Consider the following 26682-nt stretch of genomic DNA (forward strand, 5'->3'; position numbering starts at 1 on the left):
CCTTCCCCCCCCCCACCAGCCCTTCCCCTGGCCCGGCTCCTCTCTCTGTGCCTCTGTCCCTCGCCCTGCCACCACGCCTCAGCACCCCCCACTCCGCTCTCGTCTCTGTCGTGTCTGCATGTGCCTGTCTCTCACAGCATGTCTGTCACTTCTCTGCCCCTCCTGTCTCTGCCTCTGTTTCTCTCCCTCCGCGTGTCTCTGGGTCTCTCTCGCTGTCTCTTCCCCTTCCCTCTGGCGGTCGCTCGCTCGCTCTCGCGTTCTCTGTCTCTGCCTCTCTCTCCCTCACTCCCTCTCTCTCCATCTTTCCTCTCTCTCTTGTGTGGTCTCGGCTGGTGCCTGCAACCAGAACAAATCTCCCCCAGCCAACACCCCCTGAACAAGGAGGCCAGAGCAGCTAATGGGAAACATGTGATGCTGCCTTGCGCCTGGAGCATCGTGAAGGGAGCCTTAGTCCCAGCTCAGCCCTCGTCCCCCCCCACCGCATTCCCCCCACCACACTGTCCCCCACCTCCCAGCATCGCCCCCAGCCTGTGTGGGCACAATTGCAAGTTCCCCAGTCATTTACATTTCAGGGGGTGAGGGAAGCTGCCGCTTATCAGTTGGGGAGTATCAGGTTGTGGGGGGGGGAGTCGGGAGAGGCTTTGCTCCTCAGGCCCCCCCAGCCCCCAGGGCCAGGCAGACCCCATGCAGTGCAGTATTGAGATGCGCAGAGCTGTGGGAGCTCGGTGGGTAGCCAGTCCACCCCCACCGAAGGCTGAGGGCTGGGGCCACCCAGATTTCCATCTTTTCCACCTTCCTGGGCCTCTGGGGAACCGCAGAGGTGGGGGCTCCCTGAGGGCTCAGGAGCTGCCGGGCTGCATTTCTGTGCCCACCCAACCACGGGGAAAGGGGGGACGGAGCAGAGGAGGGAGGCTCTGGCAGGTTGGAATTCTCCTCTGCCTGTGGATAAATTGTCCCTAATCCAGGCTTGGGGAGTTGTCTGGCTCCTACAGAGAGAGAGAGAGAGAGAGAGAGAGAGAGAGAGAGAGAGAGAGAGAGAGAGAGAGCATGCGGGCGCAGACAGGGAGGAGGGAGGCACGCGCACACAGTGACACAGACCCACACTGTCTCACAAAGGGCCCCCCTGCACACTCACACGCACTGAGGAACTACACAAAGCTACCACACAAACGTGGAGAAAGGCGCAGCAGACCACATGGGCCCACTCACACATGTTGGCACTGCCCAGCTCTCCAGACACGGATAGACCAGGAGCTGCCATGAGGCCCACGGACACACACACAGGCACATACTGAGCTGCAGGGAGACTGACCCATGGGAACACCGTGAACCTGAACACCTAGAAAAGACAGAAGGAGAGGGGAGTGACACAAGAGCCCACAGACTCAGGCCCTTGGGTGGGAAACCTGCAGGGACAGCAGAGGGCCAGCCCCACCCCCACCCCCCGAGGACCCCACCACCACCACAGCGCGCACACACACACACACACACACACCTGGAGACTGGCAGGGGCTGCAGATACTAACAGCTCTGTGTCCTCAGACATGTGTTGACATGGGCACGGGCGCATGTGCACGCACACACACACATACACACACACAAAGAATGGATTCAGGCGCGCACACCACCACGCCAAACCAGAATCTGCAACCCAGGATTCACATTAGCCTCACACACAACCCTGGGACCACAACTGAGCAAACACATAATACCACACAGACTCACGGAGATGCACAGAGAAGGACCCGGAAGGCCAGACAGGCCCCCGAACTCGCAGACAGGTGTGTTCATACCTTTCTCTGGACACGGGGCTCTCACAGAGACCAGGGGCTGTGGGCAATCCCCGGGCCTGGTTCCGAGAACCTCTCTGAGCTCCAGCATAGACCTGTTTTTTTTTTGTTGTTGTTGTTTTGTATTTATGGTTTGGGCTACACCTAACATACCCCTGGCTCTGCACTCAGGAATCACTCCTGGCAGTACGCAGGGACCATACGGGGTGCCAGGGAACGAACCCGGGTTGGCCATGTGTAAGACAAGCGCCCTACCCTCTGGACTACCACTCCAGCCCCAGTCAGGACAGACTTGGCGGCAGACAAACGGGCAGGAAGCTGTGGGGGACAGAGAAGGACCAATGTGGCTGAAGGGCCTAGAACGTCCCCCCCCCTCCCCGGTCTCTGTCCACAGATCTCCCTGTTTAGTAAGTGAGAGTGGAGAGCCTGAGAGGTTAGTGACTTGCCCAAGGGCCTGCAGTTCTGAAGGTTGCACAAAGGAACTGCACCCCCAGGGCCGGGTTCTTTCCGTAGCTTGTGCACTTCCCTGGGGTTCGGGAAAGGCTCTCACTCCCTGCTGAGGTCAGCATGGGCCCTTTCCCTGTGTACTCGTGTGACGCCTCCCAGTCCTGTGTCCCTCTATACCCAGTCCCTGTGGCTGACTCATCCTGGGTCCGTGCTGACGCCTGGGGCGCTGTGTTTGCCTCCACAGATGGGAGCTTGCCTGCCTGTCTACCTTTCAGCCCGGACCCCAGAGCCCGCCCAGCTGAGCACGTGCAGAGGGCCTCGGGTGTGGGGCGACTCTCAGGCCACCAAGGAGACCACCCGGCAATCACTGGCGAGGACACAGTGATCCTGCTAAGCCAGGCCTGTCCACGCAGCCTGTGCAGGTAAGGGGGGGCCAGGGGCCTGGGGTCTGGGCTTGGGTTTCCTCTGGCGGTGGCACTCCGAGGGATTTAGCCCCCGCCTCAGCGGGAATCCCTTCTCACCAAGAAGAGGCCCTTGATAAAGTCAGAATACATCAGCCCTTGGGGCCAGAGAGACAGTACAGTGGGGAGGGCATTTGCCTTGTATGCAGCCAACCCAGGTTTGATCCCCGGCACCCAATATAGTCCCCCAATCCCTGCCAGGAGTGATTCTTAAGCATGGAGCCAGGAATAAGCCCTGCACAGCACTGGGTGTCGCCCAAAACCAAAAATTATATATATTCAGCTTCCCTCAGCTCCACAGATCCAGAGGCAGCAGGGCCCTGGACACCGGAGCCGGCAGGTCCCCGGCAGGTCCCCGGCAGGTCCCCGGCACGGTGCCTCTTCATCTGGGTGGGACCTTCAGGGCTTTTGATGACCTAAGCAAGCTGGAGGAGAAAGGGGCGTGTGGCCTCGACCAGAACTCAGGGCAGAACTCAGGGCACAGGCGGCAACCAGAGTGCCTGAGTGTGCCCCCAGATTTGTCTTGATGGGAGCTGGGGCGACAAAGACAGAGTGGACCTCTAGTCTTGGTCTGCCGGGCTGTCCTGCTGGGCGGGGCCCCTGCTCGCCTGCTCCGGGCTCCTCTGAGCCCACCCAGGCTCAGAGCCGAGACCAGGTGGGGCAGGTTGGGCCGCCCTGCCTTGCGGAGGCAACTCCCTCAACTGACACACAAGCCTCGGGGCTCCAGGAAGCTCCCCAGAGCCCAGCCTGCCTGGGGACCCCACCCACCTTCCAAAAGAGCATTCCTGGAGCCTGAGGTCTGGGGGTGGGGCCTCCTGGGATTGCGGGAGTGGGGAGCAGGGCTGTGTGTACCCGACCCTCAGTGTCCAGGGCATCCTGTGTGCAAGCGCTGCAGGCAGACGCGTGAGGTGTGCGGGTCTGCACACTGGCCGTGTGCAAGTGGACCCGTCTGTCTGTGGTGCTTTCCAGGCCCGTGTGCTGCCTCGCAGTGGTGAGTACACAGATTCAGGGTGTGTGCCGGGCAAGTGTGGGAATCCTGGAGCACTGTGTACCACGCGGGGTGGTGGATGTGTGCAAGGCGCCCGATGCACGGCGAGGTCTGTAGGCAAGTTGGACACACTGGGGCGGACGTGGGTGCACTGGGACGATGTGGTGCTGGTCACTGGCGAGGGTGCCTTCCGGGTTCTGGGTGAGCACTGGGGGTGGGTGTGTGCACGTGGCTTGTTTGTGCTCTGGAGGTGGGCTGGGCAAGCCCACAGCCGCGCTGGGCTCAGCAGTGCCCAGCCTTGTGGCCAAATCGCTGAAGTCACTTCCTCTCCAGCAGCAACTTTCCAGGAGGAGGAGTTCTGCAGACCTGGGCGGGGAGGGAGGGGGCTGAACTAGGAGCTCTCTGGGGAAGGAGGCGGGCGGGGAGGGCCTGGTGGGGCTGGAGGAGGGGAGTCGGGGAGCCCGAAGGAAAGACAAGGACAGGAGTCTGGAAGGGCCAAGGGCAGGAGGGGATGGGGGCGGAGCAGGGCGGGAAGCACAGTCCCTGAGTGACCTCGGAGGGAGGAAGGGAGAGCCACCCAACAGGGTGACCCTCAGGTTCAGCCAGAACTGGCGCTGGTGCCCGCACACCTGGCACCCAGGGCAGGGGGCTGGCAGGGGGAGGTTCTAGGCGGACCTGCTTGCCAGGTGCCCCACTCTGGGCAGGAAGAGGGTGGGCGAGGGCTGCACAAAGGAGCTCTGTGTGACTGGGGGTAGGGTGGGGTGGGTTGTGCTGTGTTGGTGGGATGGGGGGGGCCTGAAGGCTCCAGGGGGCGGGGCGGGGCTTGCTCCCCTTGGGGGCATCAGTGGCTCTAAGGGGACACCTAGTGGCGAGGGAGAGTAGTGCATCCAATGACTGAGGTGGGGGGGGGGTTTGGGGGGGACGCAGCCAGGAGAGGGTAGATTAGAAGCCAAAAATTAGAACTGGGGCCTGGAACTGGGACAGTTGGAGGAGGTTGCAGGGGCGGGAGCCGAGTCTCTGGTCGGAGAAGAAGTTTGGTTTAGAAGAACCCGAGTAACTGAAATCCAGGCATCAGCTGTTTGTCCATAAGGGCATAGCACAGCGTCTCTGCGCCTCCGTTTAGAAGCCAGATTCACAGCTCTGCCAGGACTCCCTTTATCACCAGTGTTTTTGGTCTGGGTATTTTTGTTGCAGTTTGGGGCTGGAAGCCTGTTGGAAGATCTTCAGGTGCAGCTGGGTGGGTGGAGGGGGCTGGAGAGAGAGAGAGAGAGAAGGTGATCTGATCGGGAGGGGTGATGAGTAGTTCCTGAGGGGCAGCTCCGGGACGATGAAGGCCCAGGAGGGGGAGGGGGCTGTGCTGTCGTCGCTGCAGCAGCCCCTTTGATGCAGTGTTTTCCATTTGAGGACATCCCTGGGCCTGGCTGGGAGGGAAATGGTGTGAGGGGGAGGAGTACACAGGCTGGAGAGAGGGTCATGAGGCCGGAAGTGAGAGCTGGGGCTGGCAGGCCGGCTCCCCTGGGGAGGCTGTGGGTGGGGGAGGGGGAGGCTGGCTGGGGAAGGGGTGGGGTGGTCACAGCCACAGCGGGAGGGTGGGGCTGGGGACTCAAGGATGTGGGCTGGCGCTTCCCGGCACAGTACACAGCAGGTTGGGGCCCCCCAGCCCCCTCCCAGCTGCCTGGTGTCCCTGCGGGCTGGCTCAGACACACTGACCCAGAAGCCTGCCACCGAGGGGCGGAAGGACCCTTTCCCGCTGTCACAGACCAGGCTAGGTGGCACTCTTGGGAGGGGGCCAAGAGAATGACTGCGGGGTGTGGTGGGGAGGGAGCCAGCTGCTTCCCTCCAGTCCGGGCTCTGCAGAAGGACGTGCCCACAGGTCTTCACGGGTGGGTGGCACAGACGCAGGCACCAGGGAGGAGGTTTTGCTCTTCTGCCAAGATTGTACCCTGAGGCCCCAAGTGGGAGGTCTCCGGAGCAGGGCGGCTGGGCCAGTCCCACCCTTCGTGATAGGGCCGCGGCGGCTTCTGGTGGGCATCTGCAGGCGCACCCAGGGAGCCTCAGGGCCGCAGCCCTCCCAATGGGACTGCGCTCGGCGGTGCCAGACTCCCAGCCCTGCCCGGCTTTGTGCCGGCACTATCTGTGTGCTCTCCACAGCAGCGAGATGCTGGAGGCAGAGAGAGCCTGGCCTGGAGGGGGCCCGGCCACGGGGTCCTGCCAGATGGGGGAAGGGACAGTGGACAGAGCAGTGCCCTGCCTGGGGCAGCTTCAGAAGGTCTCACCTGCAAGGTGAGAGGCACGGGTGGCCCCAGCACAGTGTGTGGAGCTGAGGGAAAATACAGATTCCCGGGCATCTCTTCAGAACAGCGAAGTGAGCCAGACCCCTCTCTGGACATGGGCCTGGGTCTCAGAATGTTTCACGGCTCCCCCAGCCCAGGGTGCGAGGCCAGTGGCTTCACTGACTCTGGAAGCGCTTTCTGGAGTGCCAAGAGGCCAGAGGCGGAGGGGGCCCGGAGACTTGGGGCAGGACTCCAGTCTCCTGTGGCTTCAGGCCGGTCACACCAGCTCTCTGCGCCTGCGGCCTCTGTGGCATGGGACAGCCAGTCATGCCCCCGGGCTGAGTGGTCACGTCTGTGGGGGTGCTTTGTGGATTACTGGGTAACCCCACCACAGCACAGGGCTTGAGCCCAGTCCTTTCCCGCCAGCCTCCTGTAAGTCGGGGTGACGGCACTGGGCAGTAGGGCACCCAGGGGAGAGTGCGGGGCCAGGGATCAGGCCAGGGCCCACAGAGCACCCCATTCCCCAGGATCCCAGTTCCTGGGGATCAGCCAGAACCCCATGTCCCAGGTTCCCTTGAGAACCCGACACGCCTGAATCCCAGCTGTGCCCTGAGCAGCTCAGGGAGTCAGTGGGTAAATATTTATGTAGCACCCAGAGCCCAGGCCCTGGGGTCAGGGGCTGGTGCGGTAAACAAGGTAGATGCATCTGTCCGCCTGAAGAACCCCACACTTGGGGCAGGGGTCTGGGGAGACAGCCCGAACAGCCAGTCATTCGAGTAATTGATCACAGTTGCGATAAATAACGTGAAGGCAAGTGAGGCAGGGAGGATGCAGCCGGGGCTGGAGCGAGGCCAGAGGGAGGCTGGGTGTCAGGGAGGGCCTTCCTGACAGAAGTGGAAGAGGGGTCAGAGCATGTCCCTCTGCACATTCCTTGCTCCCTCCACAGCCTTGTTGGGTCACAGTTGGGTCTGGAGAGGAATGAGAGGAAGGCTGGTGGGGAGAGGTGTGGTGGATTGCTCTGTGTGCCTGATTTTGTTTCCGTTTGACTAGTGTGTGCGCAGTGCTGGGGAAGGAACCCGGGGCCTCACCCATGCAAGACAAGAGCTCTCCGACCCAGCTGCACCCCTGGCCCTCCTTCATTCTCCTGTTCATTTTCTTTCTTTGTCTCGGAGCCACACCCGGCAATGCGCTGGGGTTACTCCTGTTTCTGCACTCAGGAATCACTCCTGGCAGTGCTCGAGGGACCGGGGATCGAACCCTGGGTCGGCTGTGCACCCTACACTCCCTACTATTGTTCCAGCCCTCTTATTGTTTTTCAGTAAATATTATCTGTAAGCCCAGGCTGTGGGCCACATGTAAGTTTGGGAGTTGGGAGGTACGCAGAGGTAAAGGGTCCAGCATCTTGCTTTCCTGGTGGTTTCCACCTTCCAGTTGGGTCACTTCCTTGTCTGTGAGTTGGGGTGGGTCTCATGGACCTCAGTTTTGCAAAGGAGTTAGGTAATCCATATAAAAGTACTTTCTTGATGGAGTGATGGCAGCAGAGAAAGTGTTGGGGGAGTGAGGGTTTTACTGTTGTTGACACCTAGCGTGATTGTTGACCTCCGACCTCACGCACTCTTCACTTTTTCTTTGCAGCTCTTAGCCCACTCATAATTAAATCATCTGCGATTATCTGATCAATATCATCTATCCAGTCTTAGCGTAAAGGGGGCCTCTGTGAGCAGTGAGCAGGTGAAGGAGTAATGTTCTCTCTTCTGCACCTCGGTTTCTTTATCTGCAAAATGGGGGTACCTACAGCCCCTGGCCGCCGCAGGACTAGGCAGAAGGGTGGAATGGAACGTGGCCTGCACGGCTTCCTGCCCGCTGGCCTGGCGCGCAGAAGGTGCTCGCTGAACCTGAGCTGTGATGGTCCTTTGCAGGCACGGTCCACGCCCTGACGTCTGGGCTCCAGCTGAAGTTGGTCCCCACCACCGCCAGCTGACAGCCAGCGACTGGCAGAGCCCCCAGCACAGGGGCCCTCTCTCTCAGGTCAGCAGGACGCGGGTGCATGCACCGGAGGGAGCCCCAAGCCGGGAAAGAGGACATGGGCCAGGGGGTAGGTGGGTCGAGGTTGGGGAGCGGCACAGACCATTCTGGTCACCTGTCTCACTGCCCACAGCCATCTCCATTCTGACAGCTCTGGTGGCACAGCTGAGGGTGAGTGGCCAGGGGCCAGGCTTCCCCTGGGGACAGCCAAGAGAGCAGAGGCCAAACCCCTGATGGAACTTGATTTCATGGCCTTGGGGCTGGGACCGGACCCTCTCAAGTTCCATCTGAAGGCCCCCCACCCCAAGCTTGCAGCTGGGCTTCCCTCTCAGAGGCAGGTGTTCTGCTTCCTGAGCCCAGAGCCAAGCTCTGCAGGGGTGGGGGGGTAGGGGAGGCGGGGGATGGAGGACCTAGCCTGAATCCCCCACGAGGGGGTCATTGGGTGTATGATGACTTGGGAAAGGGGGGTGGGCTTGAGGAGGGGCCCCAGGAGAGGGGGCAGGACGGGGGAGGGTGCCCGAGGGCTCAGTGAGGGACTCTCTGCTTGTCCTGCCCGGCAGGTCTTGGTCCCGGCTTCTCGCACCCTCATGTCAGCCCCGGCCCAGCCCGGTGGCCCGCGGAGGACAAGGTCAGGATGCGTGTGAAGCCCCAGGGCCTGGTGGTGACGTCCAGTGCCGTGCACAGCTCTCCTGACTACCTCCGGGAGCCCAAGTACTACCCCGGCGGCCCCCCCACCCCCCGGCCCCTGCTTCCCGCCCGGCCCCCTGCCAGCCCGCCCGACAAGGCCTTCGCCCACACCTTCTCCGAGAGCCCGCGCCCTCCCCCACGCCGGGACCCCAGCACCCGGCGCCCGCCAGTCCTTGCCAAGGGAGACGACCCGCTGCCCCCGAGGGCGGCCCGTCCGGTCTCACAGGCCCGCTGTCCCACGCCCGCCGGAGACGGCAGTAGCGCCCGACGCCGCTGGGACAACGGGCGGGTGAACCTACGCCCGGTGGTGCAGCTCATCGACATCATGAAGGACCTGACGCGGCTGTCCCAGGACCTGCAGCACAGCGGCGTGCACCTAGACTGCGGAGGCCTCCGGCTCAGCCGCCCCCCGGCCCCGCCCCCCGGCGACCTCCAGTACAGCTTCTTCTCCTCCCCCAGCCTGGCCAACAGCATCCGCAGCCCTGAGGAGCGGGCCACCCCCCATGCCAAGTCAGAGCGGCCCAGCCACCCGCTCTACGAGCCAGAGCCGGAGCCCCGGGGCAGCCCCCAGCCCGGCCAAGGCCACAGTCCCGGAGCCACAGCTGCAGCTGCCGGGCTGCCCCCGGAGCCAGAGCCTGATGGCCCCGATTACTCAGAACTGGCCGAAGCGGACATTCTCAGCGAGCTGGCTTCCCTCACCTGCCCCGAAGCCCAGCTGCTGGAGGCCCAGTCACTAGAGCCACCGTCTCCCGAACCGGAGCCTCAGCTCCTGGACCCCCAGCCCCGCTTTCTGGACCCACAGGCTCTAGAGCCGCTTGGGGAAGCTTTGGAGCTGCCACCCCTGCAACCCCTCGCCGACCCCCTGGGGCTGCCGGGCCTGGCTCTGCAGGCGCTGGACACCCTGCCCGACTCCCTGGAGTCGCAGCTGCTGGACCCCCAGGCCCTCGACCCCCTGCCCAAGCTGCTCGACGTCTCCGGCCGCTGCCTGGAGCCCCAGCAGTCCCTGGGGCCCTGCCCACTGTCCGAACCCTTGCGTCTGGACTTGTGTTCACCCCATGGCCCCCCAGGGCCAGAGGGTCACCCCAAGTACGCCTTGCGGCGCACTGATAGGCCAAAGATCCTGTGTCGCCGGCGCAAAGCTGGACGGGGGCGCAAGGCAGATGCCGGACCCGAGGGCCGCCTGCTGCCCCTGCCTATGCCCACGGGCCTGGCGGCCACCCTGGCTGAGCCCCCACCACCGCCGCCTCCACCGCCTCCTGCCCTGCCAGGCCCCGGCCCAGTCCCGGAGCTGGAGCCAGAGTCTTCCCAGACCCCGGTGGTTCCCACCCGCAAGAGCAAGTGCCGGGGCGTGCGGCGCATGGTGGTGAAGATGGCCAAGATCCCAGTCTCGCTGGGGCGGCGGAACAAGACCACGTACAAGGTGTCGTCCTTGAGCAGCAGCCTGAGTGTGGAGGGCAAGGAGCTGGGCCTGCGGGTGTCGGCCGAGCCCACCCCGCTGCTGAAGATGAAGAACAACGGGCGGAACGTGGTGGTGGTCTTCCCGCCCGGCGAGATGCCCATCATCCTCAAGCGGAAGCGTGGCCGCCCTCCCAAGAACCTGCTGCTGGGGCCTGGCAAGCCCAAGGAGCCGGCCGTCGTGGCCGCCGAGGCCGCCACCGTGGCGGCCGCCACCCTGGCCGTGCCCGAGGTGAAGAAACGGCGACGGAGGAAGCAGAAGCTGGCGTCTCCCCAGCCGTCTTATGCCGCCGACGCCAACGACAGCAAGGCCGAGTACTCCGATGTCCTCGCCAAGCTGGCCTTCCTGAACCGCCAGAGCCAGTGTGCCGGGCGCTGCTCCCCGCCCCGCTGCTGGACGCCCAGCGAGCCCGAGTCTGTGCACCAGGCGCCCGACACCCAGAGCATTTCCCACTTCCTCCACCGCGTGCAAGGCTTCCGGCGGCGTGGTGGCAAGGCAGGCGGGTTTGGTGGCCGGGGTGGGGGCCATGCCGCCAAGGCGGCCCGCTGCTCCTTCAGTGACTTCTTTGAGGGCATTGGCAAGAAGAAGAAGGTGGTGGCCGTGGCGGCCGCTGGCGTCGGGGGCCCCGGCCTCACCGAGTTGGGGCACCCCCGTAAACGGGGCCGCGGGGAGGTGGATGCCTTGACTGGGAAGCCCAAGCGCAAGAGGCGGTCCCGGAAAAACGGAGCTCTGTTCCCAGAGCAGGTGGCCAGTGGCCCGGGCTTTGGGGAGGCAGGGGCGGACTGGGCCGGGGACAAGGGTGGCGGCTGGGCCTCTCACCACGGGCACCCAGGCGGGCAAGCTGGCCGAAACTGCGGGTTCCAGGGGACCGAGGCCCGGGCCTTTGCCTCCACTGGGCTGGAGAGTGGGGTTCCTGGCCGCGGCAGCTACTACAGCACGGGTGCCCCCGCGGGCCAGACGGAGCTCAGCCAGGAGCGCCAGAGCCTCTTCACCGGCTACTTCCGCTCGCTGCTTGATTCGGATGACTCCTCCGACCTCCTGGACTTCGCCCTCTCGGCCTCTCGCCCCGAGTCGCGGAAGGCGTCGGGCACCTACGCGGGGCCCCCTGCCAACGCCCTGCCAGCACAGCGAGGCCTGCCCACCTTCCCGAGCCGGGGAGCCAAGGCCAGCCCTGTGGCTGTGGGCAGCAGTGGGGCAGGGACAGAGCCCTCCTTCCAGCCCGTGCTGCCCACTCGCCAGACCTTCCCACCGGGCCGCGCGGCGAGCTATGGGATCACCCCCGCCACGTCAGACTGCCGGGCAGCCGAGACCTTCCCGAAGTTGGCTCCCCCGCCGTCAGCTGTGGCCCGCTCACCAACCACCCACCCGCCCGCCAGCACCTACCCGCCTCAGTACAGTGGCTATGGGGCTGGACAGAGCGTGTTTGCCCCGGCTAAGCCCTTTTCGGGCCAGGACTGTGCTAACAGCAAAGACTGCAGCTTTGCCTACGGCAGCGGCAGCAGCCTGCCTGCCTCCCCCAGCAGCGCCCACAGCGCTGGCTATGCCCCGCCTCCCACCGGTGGCCCCTGCCTGCCACCAAGCAAGGCCTCCTTCTTCAACAGCTCGGAGGGCACCCCCTTCTCCGGCTCAGCCCCCACACCCCTGCGCTGTGACAGCCGGGCCAGCACCGTCTCCCCTGGCGGCTACATGGTACCCAAGGGCACCACCGCCTCTGCCACCTCCGCCGCCTCCTCCTCCTCCTCCTCCTTCCAGCCCTCGCCTGAGAACTGTCGGCAGTTTGTGGGGGCTTCTCAGTGGCCTTTCCGGCAGGGCTATGGAGGCCTAGACTGGGCCTCAGAGGCCTTCAGTCAGCTCTACAATCCCGGGTTCGACTGCCACGTCAGCGAGCCCAACGTGATCTTGGATATCTCCAACTACACACCGCAGAAGGTGAAGCAGCAGACCGCCGTGTCCGAGACCTTCTCCGAGTCCTCCTCCGACAGCACCCAGTTCAATCAGCCTGTCGGCGGTGGCTTCCGGCGTGCCAACAGCGAGGCCTCAAGCAGTGAGGGCCAGTCGAGCCTGTCCAGCCTGGAGAAACTGATGATGGACTGGAACGAGGCGTCGTCCGCCCCAGGCTACAACTGGAACCAGAGTGTCCTCTTCCAGAGCAGCTCCAAGCCCGGCCGGGGACGGCGGAAGAAGGTGGACCTGTTCGAGGCCTCCCACCTGGGCTTCCCATCAGCCACTTCGGCCACCAGCTCGGGTTACCCCTCCAAACGGAGCACTGGGCCCCGGCAGCCGAGGGGGGGCCGGGGTGGGGGGGCCTGCTCAGCCAAGAAGGAGCGGGGTGGCGCGGCCGCCAAAGCCAAGTTTATCCCCAAACCCCAGCCAGTGAACCCGCTGTTCCAGGATAGCCCAGACCTTGGCCTGGACTATTACAGCGGGGACAGCAGCATGTCACCGCTGCCTTCACAGTCGAGGGCCTTTGGCGTGGGGGAGCGAGACCCCTGTGACTTTATGGGACCCTACTCCATGAACCCGTCCACTCCGTCGGACGGCACCTTTGGACAAGGTTTCCACTGCGACTCGCCCAGTCTGGGTGCCCCTGAGCTGGATGGCAAGCATTTCCCGCCACTGGCCCACCCGCCCACCGTGTTTGATGCCGGCCTGCAGAAGGCCTATTCGCCCACCTGCTCACCCACGCTGGGCTTCAAGGAAGAACTGCGGCCACCGCCCACCAAGCTCGCAGCCTGTGAGCCCCTCAAGCATGGGCTCCCAGGGGCCAGTCTAGGCCACGCGGCTGCAGCCCAGGCCCACCTGAGCTGCCGGGACCTGCCCCTGGGCCAGCCCCACTACGACTCCCCCAGCTGCAAGGGCACAGCCTACTGGTACCCACCGGGCTCAGCTGCCCGCAGCCCGCCCTACGAAGGCAAGGTGGGCACGGGGCTGTTGGCTGACTTCCTGGGCAGGACGGAGGCCACGTGCCTCAGTGCCCCACACCTGGCCAGCCCACCGGCCACGCCCAAGGCCGACAAGGAGCCGCTGGAGATGGCCCGGCTGCCTGGCCCGCCTCGAGGCCCTGCCGTCGCCACCGCTGGCTATGGCTGCCCGCTCCTTAGTGACTTGACGCTGTCCCCAGTGCCCAGGGACTCGCTGCTGCCCCTGCAGGATACCGCCTACAGGTATCCGGGTTTCATGCCGCAGGCGCATCCTGGCCTCGGTGGGGGCCCCAAGAGCGGCTTCCTGGGGCCCATGGCGGAACCTCATCCCGAGGACACATTCACTGTCACCTCCCTGTAGTGCCAACTGAAGTGCCGACTGGACCTCGAGGTTTTGTTCCTGGGTGAGTCTGGGCATGGGTGTGCTGGGCGCAGGGAGCTGGGGGGCAGGGGCCACTCAGGCTTGGGGTAGGGGGACCCGAGAGGAGCAGGAGGATTTCAGGATCTGACAACGGGGCGTTGGGAGTCAGGAAGGAGTCTGGAGTGAGACTGGGAAGGAAGGGGCACTTGGGCGGGGTCCCTGACCAGGTGTGGGGCCATCAAGGTTGGTTCATCAAGTGTGTACCCCCAGGGTGGAGCAGGTAGGGCGCTTGCCTTGCACATGGCCGACCTGGGCTCCATTCCCCGGCATCCCATATGGGTCTCTATCCAGGAGTGATCCCTGAGCACAGAACGAGGAGTAAGCCCTGAGCACTGTCAGATGTGACCCCCAAGCAACAAGAAAACAAACCCAGAAAGAAGCAGGTGTTTCCTCATATTTGCTAGCTCCTGGGCTGCAGGTACCACAGAGCACCTGAGACACTTGCATTTGACCTCTTAGGAAGGAAGCCGTGGACCTGACCCTGTGCAGATCACCTACTGAGGGCCACCCAGCTGGGCTGCTTAGTTGGGCTCAAAGCCTCCGTCAGTGCAGAATGCAGTCTGGCAGGGGCCAGGCAGAGGATGTGGCCTTGGATTCCGGTGGCACTCTCCGAGGATACAAAAATGGCCTGGAGGAGCCTTTTTGGTCTCTTTCAGGGCCACCCTACCCCACCCCCAAAAATGGTTTTGAAAAACATCTTTTTCTGAGGAGTAGGGCTGGAGCAGTAGTACAACGGGCAGGCGCTTGCCTTGCACGCAGGTGACCCGGGTTGAATCCTCAGCATCCCATATGATCCTCCAGGTACTGCCAGGAGTCATTCCTGAGTGCAGTGCCAGGAGTAACTACCCCCTGAGCATTGTCAGGTGGGTGACCCAAAAATCAAACAAAACATGGCTCTGAGGAGAAGGGGATCCCGGGAATCTGCAGGCAGTGGCCAGTCACCAGCTGACCCCTCCTTCCAAGGAAAACGTTTCTTTGCTGAAGCCAAGCGCTTTTACCGGGTGTAGTTAGATCTGGTTAGGAATTTGGATACTGCACCTCGTTAGTTGCAGTCACTGTTGTAGTTTTCTCCAGGTTTTGTACCTGGGGGCCAGGGAGACAGCTCACAGGGCAGGTGCACACACATGCATGCAGAAAGCCCCGTTTCATCCCCAGCGCCAGGTCGTCCTCCAAGCACTGGCGGAGAGACCCCCGAGCACCAGGCCAGGGCTAGCCCCCAAGCCTCACTGGGTGTGTCCCAAAACACAACAAGAGAAAGAGAAATAGATAAACTGGACTTTCTTGAAATGAGAAGTTTCAGTGCATGAAAGGATACTATTAACAGAGTGAGAAGGCAACCCATGAAATGGGAGAAAATATTTGCAAAGCATGGATTGATAGTCAGAATGTATAAGGAATACCCAACAACTCACCAACAAAAAATAGAAAGGAAGCAAGGCCAGTTGTATCTCACAATGATTCATTAAAATAAAAAAATTTTTTAAAAGAAAGCAAGGCCAGAGGGAGAGCTTAATGGGCTAGAGTGCATGCTCTGCATGTAGGAACCCCCGGTTCAATCCCCAGCACTATATTCTCCCCAAAACTCTGCTGGGAGTAGCCCCTGAGCACCACCTGGGGTATCCCCAAAACTTAAAGGGGAGGGGGAAATGGGCAAAGAATCTGGATATAGACCTCCCCCCTTCTCTTTTCTTTTCTTTTCTTTCTTTCTTTCTTTCTTTCTTTCTTTCTTTCTTTCTTTCTTTCTTTCTTTCTTTCTTTCTTTCTTTCTTTCTTTCTTTCTTTCTTTCTTTCTTTTTTTTTGGGCCACACCCGGCAATTACTTCTGTCTTTGCACTCAGAATCACTCCTGGTGTTGCTTGGGGGGGGAACATAGGGGATGCTGGGAATCGAACCCAGGTTGGCCATGTGCAAGGCAAGCGCCCTCCCCACTGTACTATCTCTCCAGCCCCCGAATTGACATTTCTCAAAAAAATAAATAAACACATAAAAAGATGGCCAGTGTTACTAGTTATCGAGAAAATACAGAAATTGAAACCACAGTGAGGGTCCAGAGACCTATAATTCAAAGGGCTGAGCTTATGCTTTGCATGTGAGAAGCACCCAGGTTTGATCCCAGTGCCACATGGTCTCCTGAGCACTGCCGCGTTCAGCCCCCTAGCACAGAACCAGGAGTAGCCTCTGACACCACACTGCGTTTGACACCCCACCCCCAGGATTCTGTCCTGAAGGCAGAATGGAACACTTGGGACCAATGAGATGGCTCAAAGGGGCGGAGTACAAACTTGGCATGCAGGAGCTCTAAGTGCCACTTGGAGCAGCCCCCAAGTGCCTCCATGTATAGATTGCCCCTCCCCCCTAAAAAAAAAAGAAGAAATGACCCCAAAATGATAAAAGGGAATGGGGCAGCAAAATCATTTCCTTGGAGACCAACCTACTCCACCACTAACCCACCCAGTCCCCTTTTGGAGCTTTTGACCTGTCCCAAAATTCACTCGGACGTGGTGGGTGGCGGTGGGGGGTGGGGGGCCGCACCCTGCATTCAGCTGCCACCGCAGCCTCCGGGAGTGTCTCTTCCTGGAGAAGGAATAGCAGGGCTCCTGGAAAACCCCGTCCTGCTTAGGGAGGCCATTCCAGGCCAGGGTGACTCAGGGTCCTAAAGTCATGACAGCGGAAACCTCTGCCTGACGCCAGGTCCTCTGGTGTCCACAGGAGGCCCTGGGGAGAACTGTTTTCGAGCTAGCCACCAACTTGCCACATGCCCTAGAGCAGGCTTTTGCACCCCACCCCAAGTCTCTTTCCCCATCGGTAAGGGGAAGCTGACTTTTGTCAGCCCCTAACTCTGCATGGCATAGACAATGGACCAAACTTTTTTTTTTTTTTTGGCAGTGACTTTTTCTCCTAATGAAGCCAAGCCAAGATTAAAATGGCCTTCCATTCCCCGTGCGTCTCATTGCAGGCAGCAGAGCCGCATATCTGAAGGCGGCCAGGGAGAAGCTGCTTAGGGTTTAAAATGTCAAACTCTTGATCCTTCTCACTGGAGGGGAGATGGCTCACGGATAATCCAGAAATGTGAAATAATCCCAAAACTGTTCCTCCCGGGCTCTGGGTGGGAAAATCAACGGTATGGGGGCAGGTCACAGCTCAGTGAGCCCCATAATGGAACCGCCCGGGGAGGCCTGCCCAGAGGAGGGACAGGCTCGGCGGCCAGCCCAGCCCACGCTCTGGATCTCCGCTCTGCACTTGGAGCCGGGAACTGACAGCTTCTCCTCCAACTGGTACATTCGGTTGTTCCAGAAACATCTGTCCACTCCCCATTCCATTGCCAGGCCGGAGGGGAGGGGGGGAAAGGGAGGGGGCACAGTGAACACCACAGATGTGGGCCTGGTCCTCAGGGGGCTTCCAGCTTAAAGGGAGAGACAGTGCTCAGAGTGACACGAAGCGTTGGCTAAGCCTGGCCCGAGGCAGGAGCGAAGGAGGCCGCGAGTGAGGACGGGTCCTGAAGTTAGTGCTCTGAGTGGGGGGGCTTTCAGGCGGTAGGGAGAGCATCTGGGCAGGGGGAGCTGCAAGGGGTTGCAAGCCCTCATAGCTGAGTTGCTCAGCTTTGAGGAACAGCTGGGGAAAGAGATTGAGGTGGGGTGCAAGAGGGGCCAGAGCAGTAGCACAGCAAGTGGGGCGCTTGCCTTAAATGCAGCCGACCGGGGTTCCATCCCCAGCACCCCATATGGTCCCCTGATCTCCACCAGAACTGATCCCTGAGTTCCGCCAGAAATAAGCCCTGAGAACCGTCCAGTGTGGTTCCCCCACCCACCCACCAAAAAAAAAAAAGGAAAAAATGTACCACATGAGGGGGCTAAGGAGATTTACTCAAGGGGCTTGAGTGTGTACCCTGCACACCCAAGACCCCAACTTTGATCCCTACCACCAAATAGACCCTTGGGCCCAGTGCTGCAGAGTGTGACCTCAGTGGCCCCCAACACCACAGGGCTGAGTAGAACCGTGTTGTTGCCAGGCCTGGACATTGAACCTTCCAGCCCAGTATTTGCCAGGAGTGACTCTGGGTCTCCTGAGCACTGCTTGGGAGGTGTGCTTGCCCTACCCCGTCACACGTGCACACACACACACACACACACACACGAACACAGGGGCGGGACAGGTCATGAAGAGCACTAGAAGGAGTTTGGGTCCTCAGGAGCCACCAAGAGTTCTCAGCCACAGACCTAGTGGAACAGGGCTAGGTGGAAGTCGGGGGTGCAGCTGCTTGGTCCCAGGAAAGTTGGACTCTACCCCCAAGGACTCTGGGTAAGGACCCAGGGAAGGTGACCGGAAGAAGAGTAGCTGGGGTGTCACTGTACGCAGAGACACTCAGAGAGGACAGTGGCCAGATCGTTCACTAGGGGGTGGGAGGAGCCCTGGGTGCTGCATTCCCAGCAGTCATCCAACCTCATCAACTCTATCTCCCATCTTGCTTCCCTGCCTTATACCCCCACTGCCAGGCCGGCCGGGGCTAGAGGGGGGAACCGTAGAAATGAGAAGACAGTCCTGGGGGCTGGTGTGATAACACAGCAGGTAGGGCGTTTGCCTTGCACGTGGCTGACCCAGGTTCGATTCCCAGCATCCCATATGGTCCCCTGAGCACCGCCAGGGGTAATTCCTGAGTGCAGAGCCAGGAGTAACCCCTGTGCATTGCCGGGTGTGACCCAAAAAGAAAAAAAAAAATGTTAAAAAAAAAAGAAGACAGCCCTGCCTGGAGGGGTGAGGCATGTCCATAGTTAGTCCTTGGCGGGACTGGGTTCAAAGATGCCTCCTCTCTCTGTCCACTCCCCGGCCCCAGCCCGGGTTCTCTTTCCACCTCTCCCCCAGTTCCCCATCCCCCTAATGATGGGTTAGTTGGACACAGTCTCCACCAACTGCTCTCAGTGGCTGACATTCTAAATGGGTTTTGAGGTTCTGTGGGAGAAGCTGCTTCTGAGCTTGACCTTGAATAGGCACGATTTGGACACACTGACAGGGGCAGGAGTGGGGGGGCAAGGGTTGCTCATTCCAGGCGAGGCGGCTGTGGGCTGTGGGCAAGGGCAGGTCACGTCCCAGCGAGAGGAAGACAAGGGCCACTCAGAGGAGCCAGAGCAGCAAACACAGAATCTAGCCCGTGTGAGGTCCTTGGCTGACAGTGGGGTGAGGCCCCGGGGCCAGGCAGACTTCTCTGGCCGCATAGAGGCGGAGCAGCACCAGCCAGATCTGGGCCCCAGGACTGAAGATCAGCCCTCCCAGGACCCCCGACGGCCTGGGAGGGGAGGAAGGACCTTCTGAGGGCTCCAGGACTCTCCAGTCCCCCCTCTCTTCCTTCTTCCCCCTCAGGCCTGGACCCGAGGCCAAGAGAAATGTCACAGGTCCTGCAAGGTTACGCCAGCTGGGGCCTGCCGGGAGCAGGAAGCGGTTTCCAAGGCCACCAGCCAGCCAGGGTCAGCAGGCGTGTTCAGACCTGGGCCAGCCCTGGCTGCTCTGGGCTTTGTCTCTCCGTGTCTCGAAACCTCGAGAGGTCACTTGATCTCGCCTCTGGCTCCGAGCGAGGGGCCCTCCTGTCAGGGGTCAGCCAGCCCTGCCCTGCCTCTCCTGGGTGCACCTCCCCCGGCCAGTGTCTTGCCTGTCCTGTGGCCATTTTCAGGCCAGGCTGTGTTCGGAGCCCGCATCTCTCCCCATGTACACGTCCTCATGCTACTCTCCCAACTTCCCCTGTACACACTTGTGGAGCCGGAGGAGGGCAGAGGACCTTAGCCCCGGTTGAGGTGCGGCCCAGAACCGGCCTGTGTGCCGGGAGGCCCACAAGGTGCAGAGCCTTGTGTGCTGGTGAGTCACGTCACCTTGCTGGGTCTCCCCCCGGGAGTTCATTGTGATTTCCGTAGCGCACCTCGCCCAGTCCCCAGCACGTAGCAAGCAGATGAGTAAGTACCTCCACACAGCTGGGATTCGGGGGTCTCGGACCCTCTCCCGATGCTCAGGGCTCCGGAGCAGCCCTGCCCTGCCTGCCTCTGCGAGGATGGGCGGGGTAAGACCCTGGGCAGGAGACAGGGAAGAGCTGCCTCTTCCTTCGCTTCCACGCTGGGCTGATTTCTCCCTGAGGGGCTCCGAGGCCTTCTGAGTCCGTTTGGCCACACCCAGGCGACCCCAAGCCTGGTGGGCAGCAGGACCCAGGTTTAGACTGACATGCTCACAGCAGAAATCTCAGGAAGCATTCTTCACAGGAAAGGCATGAGGCATGTTGAAGGTTTCCAAAGCTTAGCCCTTTCGCAGCCTCCCTCCATCAGCACCCCTGCTGGGACGGCCCCATTTACCCCTCCCCAAGTCCATTCCCCCAGCTGGGGTCACCAGGCAGCGCGCTCTGCTTTCATTATGCCTGGGGCCCCTCAAGAGTCTGCTAGGTGGATTAAAACCCATCGACTCCCATGGCTCCATCCTGAATATCTTCTTGCCCACAAAAGAGAGGCCTACCTCGAAGCCTGGCATTCTGGGTCTTCGGGATTGCCTTGCGCCTCTGCCTCTGCCGCCACCCTCCCTCCCCAGCTCTGACCCAGGGGCTGTGTCGTCCCCATTCCCCCCACCCTACCCCACCCCACCCCGAGCCCTGTGCCTTGAGCCTTTCCCTGCCTCTTCCTCCCTACATCCATCTCCCACCTGTCAGCTTCTATCTTTTCGCTCAGACAGCACCTCCTCCAAGAAGTGTTCCAGGATCCTTCCCAGGCCCAATTAATCTCTCAACCCTTTATGCATCCATGACAGCGCTTGCTGGGAATGTCCTTTCCACAGGCCGTCAGCCCCTTTCGGCTGGTTACTCATGTCTCTGCTGTCCCTATCTCCCTCCCCACTGTCACATCTGCCTGGAACCTGCCAGGACTGAGAGTTTATTTTGTTCCCTGAGTCAAAGAAGAGCATGTGGGGTTCAGGAGGACAGGAAGGAGGGGGAAGGTTCCGCGCTAGGGACTGGGTCGGAGATGGTTCCCCTCCCCGCACTGAGAATGGGGCCGGGCCCCAAGTTGCACCTCAGCCCTACCTAACCTCCCGCCCAGCACCACTGGAGAAGCTCCGAAGCCAACTGACCAAAAAGTAAAATAAAATGGAAGCATCCGGGGCTAACTGGGCTCTCTGAATTCTGTGTGCTGAGAAGTAGGACTCATTAGGGGCCGGGGTGTCACTCAATTCCTTTTGGTTTATTTTAATTTTTTTCTCCCAATAATGTCCCTTCAGTGTAGGCATTAGGGGAGGCGGGGCCAGTTCCCTGAGAAGGGATGACAGAGAGCAAGAATTCAAGCGGCACCTCTGGGTACTGGTGCACACAGGGGCTGCAGAGCTATGGTACTCTAGTAAACGGGTTCAGAGAAATAGTACAGATAAGATACCTGTCTTGTACATAGCTGACCTGAGTTTGATCCCCATCTGGACCCCCGAGCACCAGCAGGGAGTGGTCCCTAGGCAGAGAGCCAGGAGTAAGCCCTAAGCCGCTGGCCTTGCACACCACTGACCAGGTTTGATCCCCAGCATCCCATGTCGTCCCCCAAACACCACTAGAGAGGGATTCCTGTGTGCTGAGGCAGGAGTAACCCCTGAGCATTGCCAGGTGTGCCCCCCCCCCCAAAAAAATAGTACATGTGTTAAGGCCCTTGCCTTGCATATTAGCTGACCCTGATTAAATTCCCGGCACCGCATAGGGTCCCCTATGCACCTCCCAGAATGAGCACAGAGTCAGGAGTAAGCCCTGAGCACTGCTGGGTGTGGCACAGATACAATGGAGTTGAAGAAGAGCCCACACACACCCCTGCAGCTCCCCATCTCCCCTCAGTGACCTCCAGGCCCACCCCAAGAGGCTGTCTCCAGCTGGAAGCCACATCTGCTGCACTGAACTGGCAGCCCTGCCTGGGAGGAGTGTGTGCGGGTGTGATGATCGGCTCTTCAGTGGGCACCCTCCTCCCGCTCCTCTCACAGACTGGAGCACTGTGGTTGATAGGACGCAAACCCCATCACCCCTGCGGAGGGCAGAGACTGCAGTGGGGGTTCAGGCTTAGCTGGGTGCAGGTGCAGGGCAGGCAGACACGCTCGCTGGCTGCTTCAGTGAATGCGGCTCTCTGGATGAGCTTTTCTATGACCTGCAGCCTCCTCAGTGCTTCCAGTGCCAGCGCCCCAGACAGGCAGAGCCCCCTTAATGCCCTGGCTCCTGAGAATGTCAGACTGCTGGAGGCGAGGGCTCAGGGCACGGAAGGATGGTGAGGCTGAGGCTGCAGTTCCTCATTAGAGAGGCACGAAAAGGTTAAGTCTCAGGAACAAGGACCCTGTGTCCTGGGGCCCCGGCGCCTGCTGGCGTTGGGGAGACAGAGGTACCACACATAGGTCTCTGCCCTGGAGGAGCATGGAAGGGAATGACAAGTACCGCAGTAGCTATGGTAACCCGAGGTGGGCTAAGGAGGGATCTGCCAGCCTTGCAGGGCCAGAGCTGGACGCGGTCATCGCTCACTCGCACACATCCTTGACCTGAGCAGGCGTAGGGCACGGTGCTCAGCGGTGAGCCCAAGAGCTGCCTTCCCTCCCCGCCATGCAGCGCCCAGCTCCTGCCCGGCGGTGGGGGGGGTCTGCACTGTGAGCCCCTCGGGGGTGGCACCCGCTCCTGCGCCCTCGGCTTTGTCTGCAGTGCCCAGCACGGGGCTGCAGGCCACGCAGCGCTGCGTCTGTGGGGGGGAGAGTCCAACCTGGTGAGCCTGGAGGTTCTGAGTGGCCGCAGCTTTCTTCCTGCTCCCGGGCTCAAGAACCTCTGGTTTTGATTCTCTTCCCATCCCCCAGCAGCCCCCAGATTCTGGCCAAGTTATGAACGCCGCTGGGAGGGCGGTGGGAGGAGGAAGGTGAGCCGGCCTGGCTTAGCCGAGCTGAGAAAGCCGCCCTGCTGCCTGGCCACTGCCAGGAGCTGCCTGCTGGGCTGCGATCACCATGGAGACCTGGCTTGGAGAGGGTCACTGGCAGTGGCTAAGAGCTGGAGGGGGTGGAGGACAGGGATTTGTGCAGAGGCTCCCAGCCTGCCCCGAGGCCCTTAGAGCAGGGGAGCCTGGGGGTGGCACAGCCGGTCTGTTGGGTGCTTTGGAACCCTCTCCCAGATTGCTCCCTCTCTCGTCCCCCCAGCACGACTTTACCCGTCACCCTAGCAGAGGTTCCTTAGCTGCAGTGAAGCCGCCCTACCTCCAGCTGAAGCCCAGAATAGTCCTTTCCCCAACGAACATCCCTCTTGCCTCAGCCATTGTTCCTGTTTGCTCCCCCACAGATCAGATGTTTTGGCTTTGGGGGTTTTGCAGCGTTTGAGGGGCTGCTCCAAGCTCTGTGTGCTGAGGATCGAGCCACCCAGGCCTCTCCCATGGCAAGCGGGGCACTCCTGCCCTGTCCAAACCGAGAGCACTGAGGCTCATCCCCAACAACACCCGCCGTCCAGAAGCTGTTTTTCCTAGCACACCCCAGCTGCCACCCTCAGGCCATTCCCTGCCCAGTTCTCTCACCTGCAGGGTGCCCAACACTGGGCAGAGATGCATCCCCACCTCCCAGCACACCTGCGCCCACCACCTGGTCTGACACGGAGTGGGGTGCCCACCTGGTGCCCTGGCCCAGGGGGAGTCCTGGCAAGGCCGGCCTCAGGCCAGAATCTTCCCCGGGGCGGAGTGCCCAGCAGACACGGTGGGGCTGAGCAGAATTTCAATGTGGCCCTGTGGGAAGGGGAGCCAAGAACGGACAAGGGAGGAAGGGATGTCTGGGCCGCCGCTGGCTCCGTGGGATGGGGAGCCCGCTCGGGGCCTTGGAAGGCGCCCCGCATCCCGCACTCTCGCTGGGGCGGCCACTTGCCAAGGGTGGGAGGTTGCTGCGTGTCAGCTTCCCAAAGGACCCGGCTAGACGTGGGGTCCAGAGAGCAGCCCAGCCCACCCTGTCCCCTTGAGCACCTTCCTGCTCGCCCCAGCAAAGCAGAGGCTCTGGAGAGGGACGCCTGGCGCCCTGCAGACGGGACTGGGACTGGGAAGGGCTTCTGCAGCTCTCCAGTGCCGGGTGACCATAGGCATGGGAGACTGGGGAGTGTCTGAGCTTCAGGAAGGCAGGGGGTGCAGGCAGACACAGATGGTATTGTGTTCGGCTACTTCTTTCTTCCTTTATGCAGACAGGCTTCCTCCTCATCTCACCTCTCTGAGGAGCAGAATGGCGTGGTGGGGACAGGCAGAGGGTGGATTTAGAAGGAATGAAAGCGGCAATCCGCACCTGTGTTGTGCCGGGGCCATCTCTTCCCCTTTGTGTCATTTCCCAGAACGGCCCGGGCTGGGGGAATTACTGAAACTCATTGTTATAGGAGGAAACCGAGGCTCTGCTCGGAGGGCCCGACTGGCTCAGACCCCGGGAAAAGAACGAATAGTAATTAGTATAATTTATTATGCATTATGTGCCAGGCTTAATCTGCCTTAAACCCCGGAATCCTCCCGACAAACCTATGGGATAGTTCTGTGCTCTCTTTACAGCTGAGTAAACTGAGGCTCGCAGAAATTCCCCTCATTTGCCCACGTTCATGGCGATTAAATGGTTGGTTGTGTTGGCATTTGAACCCAGCTGCGTCTGATGGGAGCCCAGGTTCTTAGCACCCGCCTACTCCTAGAATCCTGGAATCCCAGCTCCTCAACTCAGGGCAGAGCAGGGGCCAGAGGGGCGTGGAGCTGGGACACACACCTACCTTACAGATGGGGGAAGCTGCACGCCGGGTCTGAGGGGCTGCATGGAGCTTGCTGGGGGATGAAATTTCGAGTGAGCTGGGGGTCACGCTCTAGGTCTCCCCATGGTCAGAACCTGCCACTGACCCTGCCTGTCTCTTCTCTTGTGTTTCTTTGCAGCTTTCAGAAAACCAACGCCAAGACCCTCCCAGCGTCCACACCCTCCTCTGGCAGGAGCGCCTGCCTCTGCCTCTCCCCCCCGCCCCACCTGCACCCCCCCAGCCCTCGCTCCCCTCCCCCTCCCCGCCCATCTCCTCCACGCAGAAGCCGAAGGTGAGCCCTTTCTGCACAAAACCAGCAATTGTAAATACTTTTTAAAAATGTACAAAACTTAAAAACAAAACAGTTTTAGAAAAGACAAAAAAAAAAAAAAGAGCGAGCGAGAGAGCGTGTGCAAGAGGTCGCGAGCGGGGCCCACGGCGTCCAGAGCCCCTGCAAGTGTGCACTGAGAAATTTATCTACAGGTTGTTTGACAAAAATGAACAATATCCTATTTATTGTATATACTGTTTTATTATAAATCGTGGATTGTATATTGCATTCTGTAAACCTGCTGTGGTCCCGTGGTGTGCAAATTCGCATGGTGGGGGTGGGGGGGAGAAGAACCTCTTGCGGGAGCTTTTTTTTTTTTTCTTTATTTTTCACTCTTTTGGGTTTTCTCTTCTGTTGTTGTTGTTGTTTTCTGTTGGCAGGACACACCCAAAGATCCAAGTTTGTATTAAAAAGAAATGAAAAAAAGCAAAAAAAAAAAAAAAAAAAAACACCCACCTGTGTCTTGTGAGGGAGGGAGGGTGGAGTGGCGGCAGGGGACTCGGTTGGGTTCGGGTTCGGGTTCGGGATTTTGTCACCAGCCCCTGTGCTCCTGCCCTTGGTCCTGTCCCACATGCCCAAGATCTGAATTGCCTTTGCAGCTGGGTGCCCTATTCTACCCCAGGTCCTGAGATCCCAGTCCAGAGATTTTGTCCTTCACATCTTCATCTTCCTGTCAGTCTAGGCTTTCACCTTTCTCTGAGGCCCAGGTCCTCTCTTGTATGTTCCCAGTCTTGTTGCCCGGGTCCCACCATTGTTTCTGAGGTGTAAGGGTGCAGGCTGGGGAGAGGGCTGGAATATGTGTTTTGCATGCAGGAGCCCAGACGAGGCTCAACCCCCAACCACCACCTGGTTTCCCAAGCACTGAGCTGGGAGTGGCCTCTGAGCATCTCCAGGTGTCATCTCCAAACCAAACAGTGGAGCAGTGGCCAGCTTCCCCATAAGTTTTTCTCTGAAGTCCCCATTAGATTTGGGTCTTCCCTGGACGTTGGGCCCCACAGTTCTCCTCTGGTTCAAGGACAGCTGTCTCAGATACTCCTTTCCCTCCTGAGTTCCCAAGAACCCTGTGGGGCCCTCCCACGCCCTTCCCACAGGGACTGGAGTGTCCCCTTTGTGTGCCACTTCTATTTGCCCTCTGGCTTGGTGAGTCTATACTATGTGTCCCCCACAACTGCCTGTGCAAAGCCCCGGCTGTGGCTGGACCAGTCATCCCATGGATTCTGTCTTCCCTTGCTTCTTACCACATGACCCCTACATGCCAAGCTTGTTTCTTCCCAGCTTTCATAAACTCTGAAAAAAAAACTCACTCCTAGTCCTGTGTTCCCTTCTGGTTGTCCTGGAATGACTTAAGTTGTTTCCCCTTCCCTGACGCTGGGGAGCCCTTCCCTTACTCACATGCACACATTGGGCCCCCTGGTCTTCAGCGAGCACCTTCCCTGGCCGAGCATATGCAGCCATGTTAAAGCCTTGTCGGAGATACGGAGATCCATCTCCCCGTCCATCCCGCAGAACTCAGACCTGCCTACGCCGAGGGAGAATCAAAGGAACCGTTGGCCAGAGGAGAGACAAACTCTGCCTCTGGCCACCCTGTCGGAAAGAGGAGGCCTCCCAGGAGGCAGGTAACAGTCCTGAAAACTGCCATCTGGGGGGTGGGTGGGTGGGTGTGGAGCTTAGCAGTAGCGCAGGCCTTATGTATGAGGCCCTAGGTCTTAGCCCTGGCACTGCAGAAACAACCAAAAGGACTGGAGCCCCGAATCCACAGGCTGAGCGCAGGCTTCATATGCCGGAGCCCTGGGTCTGATTCCCAGCACCGCATGGTCCCCAAGCACTGAGCTGGGAGTAGCCCTGAGCTCTGCTAAGTGTGACCAGAAAGAAAACCATCTGCAATCTCTGTTGTTGGATGAGAAGGCTCCGTCACTCGCCAAGCCTGCTCTGTGTGTCCCCAAGATTCAAATGAAGACACTGCCCTCAACACCCACAGTGAACAAGGAGGTGACATGATGTCACCGAAGCCGGAAACTTGGAGAGCCTCGAAGGGGGCTTTCTAGAGAGCATTTCAGGTGCCTGGGCTGCGGTGCCAGGCAGAAAACTGGGGTGATCCTGGAGAAGATACTTGTGCACAGACCCGCAGTGGG

General features: G+C 60.5%; 1 protein-coding gene across 3 annotated transcripts in view; it reads left to right on the forward strand.

Moving 5' to 3' along the window:
• AHDC1 (AT-hook DNA binding motif containing 1) overlaps window positions 1–24778 on the forward strand; it is a 64728-nt gene extending 39950 nt beyond the window's left edge. For all 3 annotated transcript variants that reach the window (XM_055140840.1, XM_055140838.1, XM_055140839.1), the window contains exons 3-6: window positions 2482–2659; window positions 7879–7987; window positions 8545–13452; window positions 24359–24778. In XM_055140840.1, the coding sequence (XP_054996815.1) occupies window positions 8619–13409 (4791 nt within the window). In that variant the 5' untranslated portion in view covers window positions 2482–2659; window positions 7879–7987; window positions 8545–8618 and the 3' untranslated portion in view covers window positions 13410–13452; window positions 24359–24778. The remainder of the gene's footprint in view (window positions 1–2481; window positions 2660–7878; window positions 7988–8544; window positions 13453–24358) is intronic.
• The last annotated feature ends 1904 nt before the right edge of the window (window positions 24779–26682 follow it).

The sequence above is a fragment of the Sorex araneus genome, chromosome 5 (genome assembly GCF_027595985.1).
Source record: "Sorex araneus isolate mSorAra2 chromosome 5, mSorAra2.pri, whole genome shotgun sequence".
In the NCBI taxonomy this organism is placed as follows: Eukaryota; Metazoa; Chordata; class Mammalia; order Eulipotyphla; family Soricidae; genus Sorex; species Sorex araneus.